Source organism: Nestor notabilis, unplaced genomic scaffold (genome assembly GCF_000696875.1).
Source record: "Nestor notabilis isolate BGI_N333 unplaced genomic scaffold, ASM69687v1 scaffold26822, whole genome shotgun sequence".
Taxonomy (NCBI): Eukaryota; Metazoa; Chordata; class Aves; order Psittaciformes; family Psittacidae; genus Nestor; species Nestor notabilis.
In genome coordinates, this window is record NW_009918267.1 from 1 (window position 1) to 15,838 (window position 15,838).

Here is a 15,838-nt window from a genome sequence, read left to right on the forward strand (position 1 = left end):
CGGGCAGGTCGGTGTGTCTGTGCGGCGCCGGGGCGGGGAGCGGGGGAAGCGGTTCGGACCCGCTCTGCCTGGCGGCGTGGCGAGAGCACGGGTGTCATCTCCTTAAAAGTTGATGGACAAGCGCTAAAGCAAAGTTATGCGGTGACGAGACGCGTGCGATTTACCTGATTGTAGTGACACTGTAGTTCTTATGATATTCAGAGGTGTGTAATAGCAAATAATAAAACGTTCAGTCATGGCTGATGTAGCTGCACCGTCTGTGCTTCAGAACAGATCTTGGCTTTTTTCTGCAGCAGGAAGCAGTACAGAAGATAGTCTTGTGAGAGACGCCTTCCAGTTTGAGGTCCTGCAAACACAGCATGAACAAGTTAAACAGAAGGTCAGCAGCTCTTCCCCTCCTAAATATGACATTTTTTTGATAAGGTGAACTGAAAGGTGGAATAAGTTTGGTTCCAAGTATTAAATTCTAATTAAGTTGACTAGTAATGTTTGAAATCCATGGATCTATTAAAAGCATCCTACTAGAAACAGCTCTAGTAGTATTCAATACAAGAGCAACATTTTATTTCTTGGTCATCTCAGATTAGCAAATGCTCATTTGTCAGTTTTACCTCTTTCCCATTAAATGGATTCTCCTCTGCCCTGTCACCTGGCCAGCAAGACTTGTTTTGTGAAACAAAACATTTGAGAAAATGACTTCTAAGTTGTATTCTGTTACTTATACGATGATCCCTTACAGAAAGGGGAAGAAATAGATGCAGAAAAGTAAGAAGGTACAAATGTCCACACCAAGTCCATCCTTTTTTGGCAGACAGCTTAAGAAGAATATTAAGACCTGAGCAAGTTTATGATTTTATTTTTACTAGAAAAGTCTTTTAGCCTCTGGTAAAATTTCATGTAGGTACTTCCTGATCCAGAAATATTACATGTGTATTTAGTATTCTGTAGTGTATTCTTTCATCACCCTTACCTCTGGTCTTTGAATCTTTCCCAGCTCTTTTATATCCTTTATTGTGGAAGCTCCTACCTGTATACCACGTTCAACATTGGGGTAAACCATAACTTTACACAGTGGCATGGAGGTGTATTTCTGCCCTTTTCTCCACGCTTTCCTGAGTAACAACCTTATTCTCTCTCCAGAGTCTTGTCTCTGAGTGAGATGGTTGTTCAGAAAGTATTAGAGACTATATATGTGCTGAAGATACAGTCTGGGGGTGGTAGCTTAGCTGAGGACAATGTGCTTGTTGGCTGCCATGCTAGATGAAGTATTATCATTGTTATCATCCAAACAGTGAAGAAAATACTGATGTGTGTGACTAGAATACTTACTAAAAAAAAGAACATAATCAGAAGGGGAAGGAGAAGGATGGTCTCTGACAGGTACCACAACAGCATATAAAAACATGCCTTTGCTGTCGTTTTGTAATTCTGTTAGAGAAAACAGTAGCTGAGCCTGATGTAACCAGGAAAAGATTAGAAGCAACATTGCCGAATTTGTGTCCTGGGTTACAGGAAAATTTTTCTTTCTAAAAAGTATGAATATACCTAATTTTTGACCCATATAATGAAATAAATACATACTTCTGGTTATATGCGTTTTCTGATGGAATTAATCTGTTTGCAGCTGAAAGAAATGCAGGATGAAATCCTTACTAAAAATGGAGAAATTAAAATTTTGCGTGACTCAATGCAGCAGATGGAGTATGCTATGGAGGAACAGAAGAGATCATACTTGCTATTGGAACAGCAAAAGTCTCAGATCTTAAGTGAAAAAGAAAAAGAGTTTTCCAAAAAGGTTTGTAACTCTGTCAATTACCTGCGTATCACATGGAGAAGCTAATTTTATGACTTAATATGACAGATCATCTAGTCAAAGGAAGACCAGTTGTGTGGAATTTCCAAATTATATATGCTTCCCTCATCTAGAAGAAAGCATTTGTAAGAATCTGCTGCAGGTTTTCTTCTGTCAAAATGAAAGTAAAATTCAAGTGGTAGAGGTTTTCATCTACTTGTTGATTGTTATTTATTTTTTTTTAAGCAATCCCAACAACATTAAAATTGGAATGTATTTTAAAGTGGAAAAAAGTGACAGAACATGCTTTATAACTGATCAGATTGCTACTCCTGTTGCAGTCATCTTTCTGAAAGCCCCGAAGAGGACAGTGGCTGGTTTTGTCCTATTTACTCTGCTGTTAATGGCCTCACATGCTGTTAATGTAGTAGTGCTCTGCGTGGCACTTGGTCTGTCTTCACAAGTCATATGATTCTTGCCTGAACTTCTGGCATTTGGTTCTAAAGTAGTATTAGTTGCACTAGCATACATAAAAATGGAGATCTATGCAGAGCTTACAGTAAGTAGATGGTAATCTTGAAATCTTATGGTAATTCTAGTTGCTTGGCAGTTGTTACACCTCTGAATTAGTCAGTAAAACTCTTTTTAATTCCTCTTTCAGTTGCTGTCATTACAGTCAGAGCTGCAGTTCAAAGATGCAGAAATGAATGAATTAAGAACACAACTTCAGAACTGTGAAAGAAATAAGAATGTTATTCAGGCAGTTTTAACACCAAGGTAGGAGCTTTGGAAAATGAGTTTGTGTTCCTTTTTACAGTATGTGTCCTTAAACTATTGAGGTTTTCTTTCTTCATGTAACTCTTAGCTCCGTTGTCTTTAAAAAACACAACCAGAAAAGTCTGTTGACCTCTATGGAAGTAGCTCACAAAGAGCTTTCCTTGCATTTGTGACAAAACTGCAGAGAATTAATAGTGAAGTACCTTTCAAACATCAGTGCAAATAGATCCTTGTTTATTGCTTAGTAAAATAAGTAAAAAAAAAATACTGATTGATCCTAGTGTTTGATTTCTGTTTTAGCCCTAAAAAGAACTTTGCAATACAAGTGATACCAGAAGGATGTTCCCCACAGCCTGGAAAAAGATCTTTTCCTACAAAGGAATCCTTCAATGCTGAAATGTCCACTAGACCATCATGTTCTTCAGGAAATTTGATTGCCCCAACTACTTTGATCAAAGAAGGTAAATATGCAACTTGCAACATTTTTTAGCTGCATCTGAACATTCTGCCTTAGATAAGGATTTTTATACTATGTGTCTGGACAGTTTCAGTAAGTTTGTAAGTAGAGAAAAACAAACAAGTATTTGTTATATTTTGGTTTTGCTTAAATTTCTTTCCTTTTTATACCAATTGGCATGAAATAGCTGACTGAAATTTGCATTAAGATGATTTTGATTCAGACTCTGGTAATGCCTATGTACCAGATGCCAAGATGTGAACAATGAAGTGGATATTGGCCATCATAAAAACTTTCATTTGTTATGTGGTGAACTGAAATACCCAAATTGTTAATCTGCTTTTCTCTTTGATTAGTGAAGATCAGGAAATAATTTGCTTATTTCTTGAATTTGTCTGCCAGTCAGCTAATGCATTTTTTGTGTTCTTGTGGTTTTGGCTTTAAAGCTGGCCTTTAGGGGGAGTTTATTTCAAAGGGTTATATTTAGCCATATCGAAAGAAGCAAGTGAAACAGTACACTCATTTCCTCTTTTATGTAATTATCACAAAGGTGTATCTTATCTTGAAATTAATTGAGTAAAGCTTAAGAAATTAATATATTTGTGTATTTGAAAATTGCTATTGCATGAAACAAAAATGGTGGGGCTTTTATAGCAGCTGACTGTCATGTTTCTGATGTGAAATAATAAATGGAAGAAATCTGGATATCATCAACTAATCCTTAGAGGAAGAGTCACGAAAAATCTGAGATGTTACTGTCAGTTACAGTATTCAATCTTAAATTGAATCGGCAGTATGAACTCCATCAAAAAGAAAAATATAGTAGCCTTAAAGCATTAGTATTGCTCCTTTTTCAGCCTCCTGACTGTTTGTTATGGTAACACCACTCAGTGTGCCTCTGTTAATCTCTACTTGTAGTGGGAATTCAACTTGAGGTATTGGTTTTTTTCTAAAACAAAAGTTGAGAGCAATAGCACTGAACAATCTGGAACATTTAACAGTAAAGCTGAAATTTTATTCACTTTTCTAATTTAATTTGGGGAGCAATTCTACTTGCATACAGCTCTTTACTGTTGTCTGATGTATTTGAGTTATACCAGTTTTTTACTAGTCTGTTGCCTGTTTTCTTACTCTGTAGCAAGGATAGGCACAGGTATATAAGAAATGTAGTTCCCATATTTGACTCATAGTTGCTCTTTGTTTTAGATAGTAAGGTAACCCATCCTGAAGTGTTACCCGTGAAGCATGAAGCTATGGGAAAAAACGGTTCCTGCAACTCTGTACCTAAACGAAACTCACAAGGTAACTTGTTAATACAGAAATAGTGGGCATTTCTGAGGAGCAGCTACATTGACTCTACTAAGCAGTATTGTGCTGAGAAGCCTGCTATGGTACAGTACAGTGTTCAGATAGTCACTGTTTAACATTGTGATTTTGCAGTAAAACATTTCGGATTATATTATTATCTTGTAACCCAACAACGTTCTTATATTGTTACTTTAAGAAAAAAGTTTGCCTGGGTTTGGTTTTTGCCTTATGGAAGGATACAGCATCTTATTACAAGGCTGGCTCTTCCAGTATTAATATATTATACTTTTTATTGTAAACCGATATAAAACCAGAAAAAATGTACCCTTTTATTTTTGTTTGGTTTAAATGAAATTTACAACCATCAACAGTAGGAATTCTGCAGGGTACTATTTTATTTCCAGTGCAGAATAGAATTGCATTATGTAATTTTAGTGTCTGAACTGGAACATGGAAAGCAAGTCATCAGGATAATTGGAATATACAATCATCTGGTTTGAGCTATTTTGCTAATACTAGATTGTAATTAAAGTATCTCTAAATAGAGTTTGGTTAATATTCAAGTCATAAATTCATTTATCTGGAAATCATTCTCTTGTAGAGAAAGAAGATTTGTAATGGAAAAAGAATTTTGAGGTTGAGCACTATAAATAAGGCTAATAATTTGAAACATTATGGTTTTATTGTTGTTGATACTGCAGTTGATGGTAAAAGCTACTCCAAAACCAGTTGTGTATCCTTTCAGGTTCTATCTTACTAAACGCACTGATGAAACAGCCCATTGTCCCTGGGTCATTACTAGGACTCTGCCATCTCCTTAGCAGTAACTCTGAGCCTCTAACTGGAGCTATATTGCAGCCCAACTGTCTGGATACGTAAGTTTTACTTTTTTTTTTTTTTTTTTTTTTTTTTTTTGTTTGTTTTGTTTTGTTAAGCTGCATCTGACATGTTCTTAGGATAGTGGCATTCTCTATACTAAGAAATGCTTATTCACAAAGGATAGCTCATTCCTTGTGTTACATGCTGCTTTGCTTAGACCATTTAATTTGGAACGTCATGATTATCATAGATACTAAACGGGGACAACACTTAAGTGATAAACTAAGTGAATTATGTCATTAATGGATAATTATATACATAAGAATTATATACCAGGTATCAAGGAGTAAGATTCACACACACACAGAGTTTACATTTTCTCTTGGAAAGTCATCTCCTGTTACTCTAGCCTTTCCATTATTTGATTGAGAATATGAGTAACTGAAATTTTAGGTATGTTCGCTGTCTTTTCTTCTGAAGTCTTTCCCTTTTTTCAACTTTATTTGGCTAGGAAGTCCACACACCTACCCAGCAGCAGGACAACTCAAGAAGAAATTGCTCCTCTTGGATCCTTGCAAGAAGCTCAAAAACTTGCAGTAACAGGATTGAACTTGATTGCTATGGATGGAAGATTATCTGAAGGAAGCCCAAAAGAAAGCCAGAGAGAGTTCCTGCATGTCACACGCTGCAAGATCCAAGGCGCCGTGCACCTCTTGCCCTTGGTAGAACACCATATTGGTGCATACTGTCAAGCGGTACAACTGGCAGACAAGTCAGTAAATGGTTCTTGTGGAAACCATTCAGCTGCTTCTTCCAGAACCAACACAAATATGGTGTCAAATAAGGAGGACGTCAGGTTACCTCTTGAAGAAACTGCAGTTATTTCACTGGGTATTCTTTATTATTTGGCATTCTACAGCTGGGATGTTGTCCACATGTTGCTATCTACTGAAGTGGAAGAAAGTGCTGCTGCTGAACAGGTTTCCAAGATGGACAAAAAGGTCTTGTGTGATAACCAGTGTGATAATAAAGAAGACACCAGGACACAAGGAGGGCTGCCTGCTCCACAGGATGCTCCCAATAACAATCAACCTCAACATTCTTTATTTAAAAAGCTGCTTCAGGTTTTAGCTTTTTCTGCTGCAAAAGGCTCCCAGACCGATAGGATACTGAACCAAAGCCTAAAGGTTTTGGTGAAATTAGCTGAAAATTCAACAATGGACTTGCTAATAATGTAAGTCAGCAATAGGTTTAAAATTATTTCAGGTTGCTGTCTAGCAATTTTCATTCTGTTGAAACTAATTTGTACAGATGACAGCAGAAGTTTTGACATGTACAAAAGAATTCTCAGATCACCTTTGAGAAGCAGTTAAGGATCTTTCCTACTGCTTTTGCTGCTAGTGAATATGATAACGTTACCCCTGATCTGTAACGAGATTTGCTTATGACATTTACATGAAGCAGATCTGTTGCATCATTGCATAGCCATCACCTGAAAATGAGAAAACTTCATAAGGCCATATGCGCTTGATCAGAATATCTGTAACGTTCATTTTGGGTTTTTCAAGATGGCTGGGAGATGCATAGGGAGTGAAAGCACAGGGTCTCATTCTGGTAGGTAAAATGCCGCTCTCAAAAGTGAGGCATTTAATTTGCTAATGGTCTGATATACACAACCAGAGTATGAATTGCAGAATGACTGCCAAATGTAACTGAACGTGGTTTTCAGTATACACTTTATTTATGACACACATTGGGATGAGGTATGTTTTGAATGGCTGAAAAGGCACACATTATGATGCTGTATACAAGAAATAGTGTCTTTTCATCCTGTCAGTGCATTTCCCTTTTCTAACTCTGTTTTCTTTTGAAGTTTTCAGCACTTACTGAGTAGCCAGATACTGCTCCATTGTCTGTGTCCAGAGACCCCTTTGCCTGCTGTCCTTTTGACCGTGAGACTGTTGTCTGTTCTTGCTCAACACCATACACTTGTTGTTCAACTTTGTTCCCATTCAGGTAAAAGACTTCATAACACAGAGAACTTATCAGTTGAACATTAGTTACAGCATGACTAAAAGCAATGCAAACAGGCCTTGCTCCAAGGTGTTAAAAGCCCAAATAGTCTCTTACGTTACCTGAAAACTTTAGTGTTTCAGTTATTGTTTGAAGAGTATTTTGTCTTGTGTTATCTATCTACATACAGTGCTTTTGATACCCATGTCAGTTTTTAAAACTACTTTCCAGATTAATATTTAATGTTGATGAGGCTTTTGAGGAGTTTTGAAGTTTATCTGTATGCACAATACTGTTGAGTTTAGGGATTCCAGTACACTGCATGACAAATAGTCTTTGTCCAGTTCCTTATCAATTAAGAAGGTCTGGATTACCACAAACACATTTATAAAGTTTAGGGATATTGGTTTCTTCAGTGCTGCTTGAGACGTCTGAAGTTAAGCAAGAAGTTGAGCCTGTATCAAAAGTCCCAGGATAGCACTCCAGGTATTTTCTGAAATGTTGTCTTGTGTGACGAAACTAAATTTTATCCTAAACAGTTGATTAGTTACAAAAAGAACAAAGTTATTTCTGTTTCAGACACCTGCCTTCTTCTTGCCCTGTACATGTATATTACATCAAGACCAGATAAATCAGCATCTGAAATTCTTTGGCTTCAGCTGGAACAAGAGGTAACCAACCACTGCTGTTTGTTCGTATGCTTTTTCCTGCTGTTTCCAGCTGGGGGAGTGGGAGGAGCAGGGCAATGCACAAATTGTCTGAAAACAAGTTCTTTCTCCAACTAAAATGGAACAGAAAGCATTAGCTTGCAGTAAGGGATTATATTGATTTGCAAGAGTAGCTGCTTGAAACTGAATCAGTAACTGTTCTTCAAGAGACCATCAGCCATACCGTCATAGTTAAGACACTGAAAGAGGAAGAAGGATCCTCAGATGGCTGTAGATATTCAATACTAAGCTTTATTTTGCTTTTAGATCGATAGAGGAGTAAAAAGCAGCAAGATCTATGATTCATTTTGACTTGATTAATTCTAAACTGTGTCTCATGAGTTACTACATATAAAAGGCAGTCTTAGCAATTTAAGATTATATTAATTGTATTCAGTGGAAATACTAGCTTTTTTTATATATAGAAAGAATAGCTTTTAAACTTAACTTGTATTGTTTATTCTGACAGGGGTGACTTCTTTGAGGTTCTACTACTTGTTCCACTTCTGCTCTCATTTGAAAGAATTTTCAACCATTTTCATTATCCCCCTACCTACATTGTTAGAATCAGTGTAAAACATTATTTGTATGCAGTGAATTAAGGCCCACTGCACCTCACTAGCCTTCCTCATCAGAAAATTGAACAAGTTTCTGTGCAGGGCGAGTTCTATGTCTGTAAAGTTTTACAGGGAAAAAACTTAAGACAATTTTTTGGGGATAAAGATGAACTGTTAAGAAAAAGACAAGAATGTGTGAAGTTAATAATGAAACGTCATTCCTACCTCCCTTTATTTGCAGTTTGTTTGATAATTCTGCAGAACCCCAGTACTCATTATAATGCACTCTGTATGTTTTTTGTAATAGACAGTTAGACTCCTGACAAGGTTTATGCGGTGTTCCAGTCCAGCAGTTTTATTACCTGGTACAGAGTGCCAGTGTAATCTCGAGGTATGTCACTACAATGGCTGAGTTTACTGAGAACTTTAAGGTATTCAATGCTAAAATAGCTTTTTGTCCCTTTTTTTAGCTACAATGAAAGAGAAATGTACTGTACTTTGAAGGACATCACCTTCTAGGAAGCTTGCTTTTGCTAACTAGACAGTATTTTGAAATTTGGAAGTTTAATTAGTAAAGTTCATAATGAATTAAGTTTTCCACTACTATAACTTTGTGTATTCAGGCACTTTCTTCTCCTCTTGCAGGTGGTTAAGGCACTAATTATAATGTTACACAGACAGTGGATGAAGATTAGAAGATCTGAGAACAGCTTGTGTGCATATAAGGAACAAATTATTCAGTTTTTACGGGATGCTCTTTTACTCTTGCACAGCCTGTCTCAGAAAGATAAACTGTTTCATGAACACTGTCTGGAAGTTCTCCATCAATATGACCAAGCCATGCCAGGCATAAGAGCAATTCTCAGAAAGACTCAAAAATTGAGTGCTTGTGAAGGTAAAACAAGTCAAGTGATAATCTGGCTTTTTTACATACTGCAGAAATAGAAATTCCAGTTTTGTCCCTTTCCTCATTTAATAAGTGCAATGTACCAAATACCATGGATGTTTGTTGCTCAGACTTTTGAAGATAGTTCATAGTCTAGTGCTTCTCAATCTTCATTATACTGAATTACTACTATACTATTCTTCTTTAATAGTTTTCTGGTGTTCTTCTCTCCATAGAGCTATGCCCCTACTATCTGATAAAACAAAATCCTATACTCCAACTCTTTAGTAAAGCACTTTGCAGTATGTATTACCTTATTAAAAAAAAAAAAAAAAAGTGTCATTATTTCAAGTCTCCAACTAGCATCATTAAACCTTCTCCCTGCAACTGTTTTGTTTCCCCACCACCCCCCCATCCTTAATATCTTTCTTCCTTTTCCCTCTTCTACCCACAACATTCCTCCACTACCCAAAAAGCTTCTCTGGCCCATGTCCATCAGGACTCGCCCACTGCTTTGCGTAGTTCTGGTGTCCATTTCCTAGACAGAGCTACTCTTGTGAAATTGCCTCTCCTCCTTGTACCTCAGTGCCCTTTCTTTGTTCACTCATGGCATTATTTACATTTATGTCATAGAGCTGATGAGGAGATTGTGCTCTTCCATCAGTAGGTGGGTTTGCTACAAGATACTGAATAAGGGGTCTGGTCCTAGTCAGAGCCAGAGTGATAAATCTTTCATTGTCAGTGTATGTATTGCATAAGTAAGGCAGGTTATGCAAGCATGCCACTATAGTTACAGTGACTTTTCTGGAGATGCTAAAGAGTGTGCCAAGTATGGGTTCTACTGTGATCGCTTAGAGTATTCCAAGGTTTTCTAGAACTTTGCCAAACACCTTGTCTGTTTATGCTTGGGAAGTTGGGGAGGGTGATGCATGTATGTGCCTGCAAGCGTGTAGTTTGTATTTGGGTTCTTCCTTTAAAACACAAAATACTGTGCTTTTGTCCTAGTGACTTTTAAAAATCAGTTAACAAAAATTAGTTTCAAACTTAGCTGCAAAATAGCAAAGTACCATTTACTGTTTTTCTAGTAATAGCTAAATCTAATTGACTGCCCAAGATAGTTCTCTCCTTTAATACCTGAAAAGGCATTAAAGTGAAGAGGGGGAGAAGTTTGTATGACAAAATGCATATAAAGACCTGTTTGCATGGAACACTGATAAAGGGTATTCGCTGTAGCCTTCTATGGTCAGTATATTTTAAAATGCAAACAGATACCAACTGTAATTGTACTGTATAAAGTAGGTAAATGACTCTGAAACATGATTTGTTGTTGTTGCAGAGCTGATTTTGGATGAATTGTATCCTCCTGAGCCAGAAGCAGAAGAGCAAGGAATGGATTCCAGCTAGCTAACATCTAGCAAAGATCTTTGTCCTTCCTCATCTAAATCATAATCAATGCCACTGTAAATCTGAAATTCCAATCATCTATTTTACTAAGTGATAATCTAAAGGCTGCACTCAAATGCAGCACAACTAAGGCATTTCTTTGTTGTGATTATTTTATTTAACTGCCATCTGAACATAGTCGAAAGCACAGAAATTTTGCTCTAAAAATTATACTGCAGTGTCCTCTTTAGCTGTACAAACCCAGTCAGTGGCTTATGACCAGTTCCGTTTATGAAAGTCTTTTGAACGCATTTGTTTCTTTGTAGCTGTAGTACTTTCTTGCTTGACTTCCAGATTTTTCATGTTGATATTAGTAAACAGTTTACTGTGATTTTAAAAACCTTCCTACAAATAACTTACAGTTGGCAGCTCAGTTCTGAGCAAGAGCTTCAAAGCCCTATAGTGATCACCTGAGTTCATAATTTTTCTCAGTTTCATGGATCTGCTGAAAGAATAACTCTTGTTGAGATGCCAAAACAAAAAATACTAGAACTTGTTAAAAAGCTACCTGTCCTGGTAGAAGAGAAACATGGTAATGTTGAGGAAGGCATTCTGTCTTACTTGGCAAGAGAAAGACATGCCGCAGAACAGGGGTTTTTGGTTGTAGTATGTGGCACCACAGTGAAGATGAAGGAGCATCACATTGGCTTGGATACAGCACTGAAAATTGGAGGAAGAACTGTTGCTGTACCCTTTCAAGGGCCAGAGCTCCTAGGTACAAAGCTTCACTCCTTCCTCCCACAACATAGCCTAGGGCTAAGCCTCCTTGTCTTTGAGCAACAGCTGGCAGAGCTCCCACAGCATGACATACTCATTTCCGTATAGCACAAGCTGCCAACCACTCTTGTCAGGAACAGGTTTCAAGTTCCTTGTAGCAGCTTGGAGAACTGCCGTTTTCCTGCTTAACTGCAGAAAGGATAGATGTGCAGGCACATAATAGCAAAGCCTTCTAGGTTTGTGTGCTTGCATGGTAATAACCTTAGAACTGCCACCAGGGTACTGGACAAGACATGCTACAGAAGTTTCAATGTGACATAAACCCATTTGACTTGTTCACTTTAGAAAAACCAAACATGCATCCCCCCCAAAAAAAAAACCCAAACCAAAACCCACAGCATTTCCTGGACTTCAGGATTAGGGAGAAGAGCTTGGGAATGTTGGGTAAAAGCCCCTTCCTTACTCAAACCCAAGATAAACATTAAGGTAATTCTTTAAAAATAGCCCTTTGAACACAACCAGGGGTAAAGCAGATCTGGCAGTTAGCCTGCTGAGTGGCAAACTTAAAAGATGCTATATCCCAATATTCAATGACCTGCCATCACTTTTCAGCTGCTCTATGCTATTCTCACCATCTAAATTCTCTATACGTAATTCAAGTTTATAGTGAAAACATGTACTTATACCTGATCTTTGGGTGAATAGACCAAGTGAATTGTTAAGAGTAGCTTGGACAAAAACCAGCTGAGGAATCCTGAATTGTTGAAGCAATCTAGTTGTAAAAACTTGTTTAAAAAATTCCTGGCTTCAGCTAAAGGGCGTGTATATGGCAAGTTGGTAAAAGTGAGAAGTGTTTTACTGCTAAACTTTATATAGACAGAAGTGTCATGAGTGGGAAAAAATGCTAAGAAAATACCCCTAGCTGTTCCCCTCTGGCACTGCATCCCCTCCCATCCACCCATTCTAACAGACAACACCCTAACCCATACATCTACGTTTACTTTCTTCCCACTTTTGACTTTCTTACCACTCTTGACTAGGCAAGATTGTACTGACCTTCAGTAATTCTTGCCTTTTTACATTCTCATTCAACTTGAGATTAAAGAGATCCGACTGCATATGCAACAGTTGATCATCCCCTGAAAAAAAAACCAAAGCATTTTTACAGATTATGGGGCTACTGGTTTGCTGTCTTCATGACCTAAAAACAACAGAACTTGGACTGTTCTCATCAGACACTCCCTGAACAATCCACAGCATAGCAGCTATTTTTTTCAAGGCCACTAGGCATTTTACCAACATGTTATAGATAAGCTGTGCCTCTCTTAACTAAGGAATTTACTCTGGCATCAAGCACAGCTACAGGGCTGAATAATGAAGTATTGAGCAACAACAAAACCTACTAGTTGTGTTCTGTGCATGATTATCACATTCCTCAGTCAGTAGCAGCCACCTATTTTCTTGCTCATGAGGATGGCAACTCCAGCTCCCCCTCTGTTAAGCATTTTCCTCCTCCAGCAACTGAGGAGACAGGACTAAGGCCAGGCAGGAGCTGGATGAAGAAAGCAATCACCACTACCAGCTTACCCATTTCTCAGGCAATTTTATGCAAAAAGTTGCCTTGCTGACATGTATTTTAAGACCTACACCTACAGACGGTACCTCTTGATCAGTTGCAGCACAGGAAAAGGTATCATTGTGGTGTTAAGCATCTTCCCGTGGCTATCCAAGGAGTTGAGGTACTGCATGGATTCAAACACATAGCAGTTTATTTCTACTAAAGCTAGGTACAGGATACAGTAAATGATGCATCGTTGACTAAAACATTTAGCGAATTTGCACTGGTAACACCTTATTTTCTACAACTCATGGAATCATTGAAGAGTTGAGATTATAAGGAGCCTCTGTAGGTCATCTAGTCCAGCCCTCGATCAAAGCAAACTTCCAGAGACAACTGGTTTGTGTCATGTCAGGCCTCAAAACACCTTTTTATAAACCAAACTGTAATAAGACAAATACAAAATACCTCATCATGTAGCATGCAACATCTGACCAGAAATGGGATTATTCATATTAATCCCACTAGTGTGAACTACTGCTTAAGAACGTTTAGCCTGTGCTAGACTATTAAAACAGCAAGTTATTTTAACTACTGAATGTTTTTATGTTACAATGAGTAATATGAATTATTCATGGTTATATTAAAGTCACATGCAGCAGTTCCAGTTTGCCTGTGTAAAGACTATGATCTGCTGTGGCTAAGTAACAGCAGATTTACATTTACAGTGTAAATTGTTAGAAATAACCATACATCTCTGACTAATTTAGCAGACTGATCAGAAAAGGCCTGTGAGCGTTATAAAGCGCTACTAACCCACTATGGCTGAAGTTTATCAAAATGCTTCCAAGACTGAAGGCCAATACATTCAGTACAAGGTTTAACTGCAAACAGCTAGCAGTGTGCTGAGCGTCTTGTCCCTGTAGTAGGCACTTATAGTTCATATATAAACTACATAGTTCACAAAACGTGTCAGTGAAATAGTGCTCTGAATAGCTGCTCAAGTGGTAACCTCCTTTTGAAAATATTTTTATATTGGTTATCATATTCCAACCACAGAACTGCAGTCTCCTAATGGAGACAATAGTTTTTGGTTGGTTTTTTTTTTTGGTCTACGCATTAGTCATATTGTAGATGGATATTTTGAGAATGTAGCTGAACAATTTGTTTTGCTAGACTTCCTTTACAGCACAGCTGTGCTGCAGTCCAGCAGTCTGGAAGGCATATCCTACCTGATTCCAGGGCCAAAGTAACATTAGAGTGAACCACGAAAACCAACTGGAGGAGCAAGAAATGTTAGAATGAAAAGTCTCCAGCAACTGATTTAAGAGTTGTTTTGACTGCAGTAAGGGAAATGGGCTGTCAAAGGTTATATAGATCTTGAATTGTTCTTTGCTCTAGCAAAACAAAAAATGAAATAGCCACCTGACTTGGTTTGCAGGAGAGGAGGGACAGCACTGAGACAGAAATGCATTGCTTCTGAACCCGCACAGCACACCACAGCCTCAGGGGAACAGAGCACATCTGTGCCTCACCACACCAGGCAGAGCCTCCTCGCTACCCAGTACTGACAAAAGTAGTTAGTTGTGTCCCAAACCTAACTTTATAATGAAAGGACATCCTTCGTAACATGGCTAACTCACCATTAGTGGAGGATGCCATAAAAAGGTGAAGCAGAGACTAGTCCAATACAGATGCCTGAGCTCTTGAAAGGATAATAGAACTTATTTTCTCCAGCTGTACCTTGCCTCTAACAGGTTTAACTTAGGTCTTATAAAAGCATTCTTGACCTGGTCAAAGAAAATATCTTCAAGTGAAAGACTAATGAGTCAGGGGCATGAATACAACTGTTCATAAGAATTTATTTTTTTTAAATATTGAAAAGATAACAAAAACATCAGCCAAAAAATGTTTTCACAGAGTAGAAAGCATTACTTACCACACATTGAACTGGCCAGGTTGATAAATGAGGCATGATACTCAACACACAAGTCAAAATACACATGGAGAAGATATTAAACTTTAATCTAGACTTATTTGAAGTCTACCATCCTGGCTACACTAGACTTTTCAAATGTCTTGGGATTTGTTAGCTAATGCATTCATACTTCATGCATTTAACTTTACTCCTTAGACTAGACAAGGCCTTAGAAGCAATCCTTTTAAATTAGCTTTGAAGCATACTGTCAGAATATCATTCAGGAGTTTATATTGTCCTTGCTTTATGTTGTGATCTGTATATTGAATTAGGCTTCAGTCTCCACTAGCAAAAGTGATATTCATGATACAAGGTTACTAAAAGTATACTTGGTAACACTAGCTGTCAAACAATGAAGTGTAGCTTTGCAGGTACACGCCTAAATAATACTCAAATTGAGGCTAAAAAAACCCAAATTGATAGAATATACTTAAAAGACTGCATTTATTACAAAGGTGTACAGAGTTTATGCCATTACTTGTGAATACTTAAGTTTAAACTACAAACAACATACAAAGCTAGGTTACAGTATGTAACAGATTCAACAGTGATTATCTAGTAAATTCAGTACAACATTATCTACTGTATTTAATTTCACAAAGCATTTCTGAAACAGAGGCACTTACAGAATTAACCCCCCCAAAAAACAAAATCTAAAAAAACAAAACAAAAAAGAAAAAAAAAAAAACAAACCAAACCACAACACACAAAACCCCCACATATATTCTTTCAAAATATAACATCTTAATTCCATTCCCCCTCTTCTATGGCATTGTGGATAACTAGTTTGACATGAAAGCAATAGCTACCTGGACTGACATGAGTA

General features: G+C 37.6%; 1 protein-coding gene across 1 annotated transcript; it reads left to right on the forward strand.

Moving 5' to 3' along the window:
• The first annotated feature begins 235 nt into the window (after positions 1-235).
• ATRIP (ATR interacting protein) lies at positions 236-10,720 on the forward strand. Its single transcript, XM_010009630.1, has 12 exons — positions 236-379; positions 1,625-1,795; positions 2,454-2,569; positions 2,870-3,030; positions 4,233-4,328; positions 5,080-5,209; positions 5,665-6,387; positions 7,027-7,169; positions 7,746-7,837; positions 8,738-8,821; positions 9,076-9,325; positions 10,653-10,720. Exons 1-12 carry the CDS (start codon positions 236-238, stop codon positions 10,718-10,720), a joined length of 2,178 nt encoding a protein of 725 aa, XP_010007932.1.
• The last annotated feature ends 5,118 nt before the right edge of the window (positions 10,721-15,838 follow it).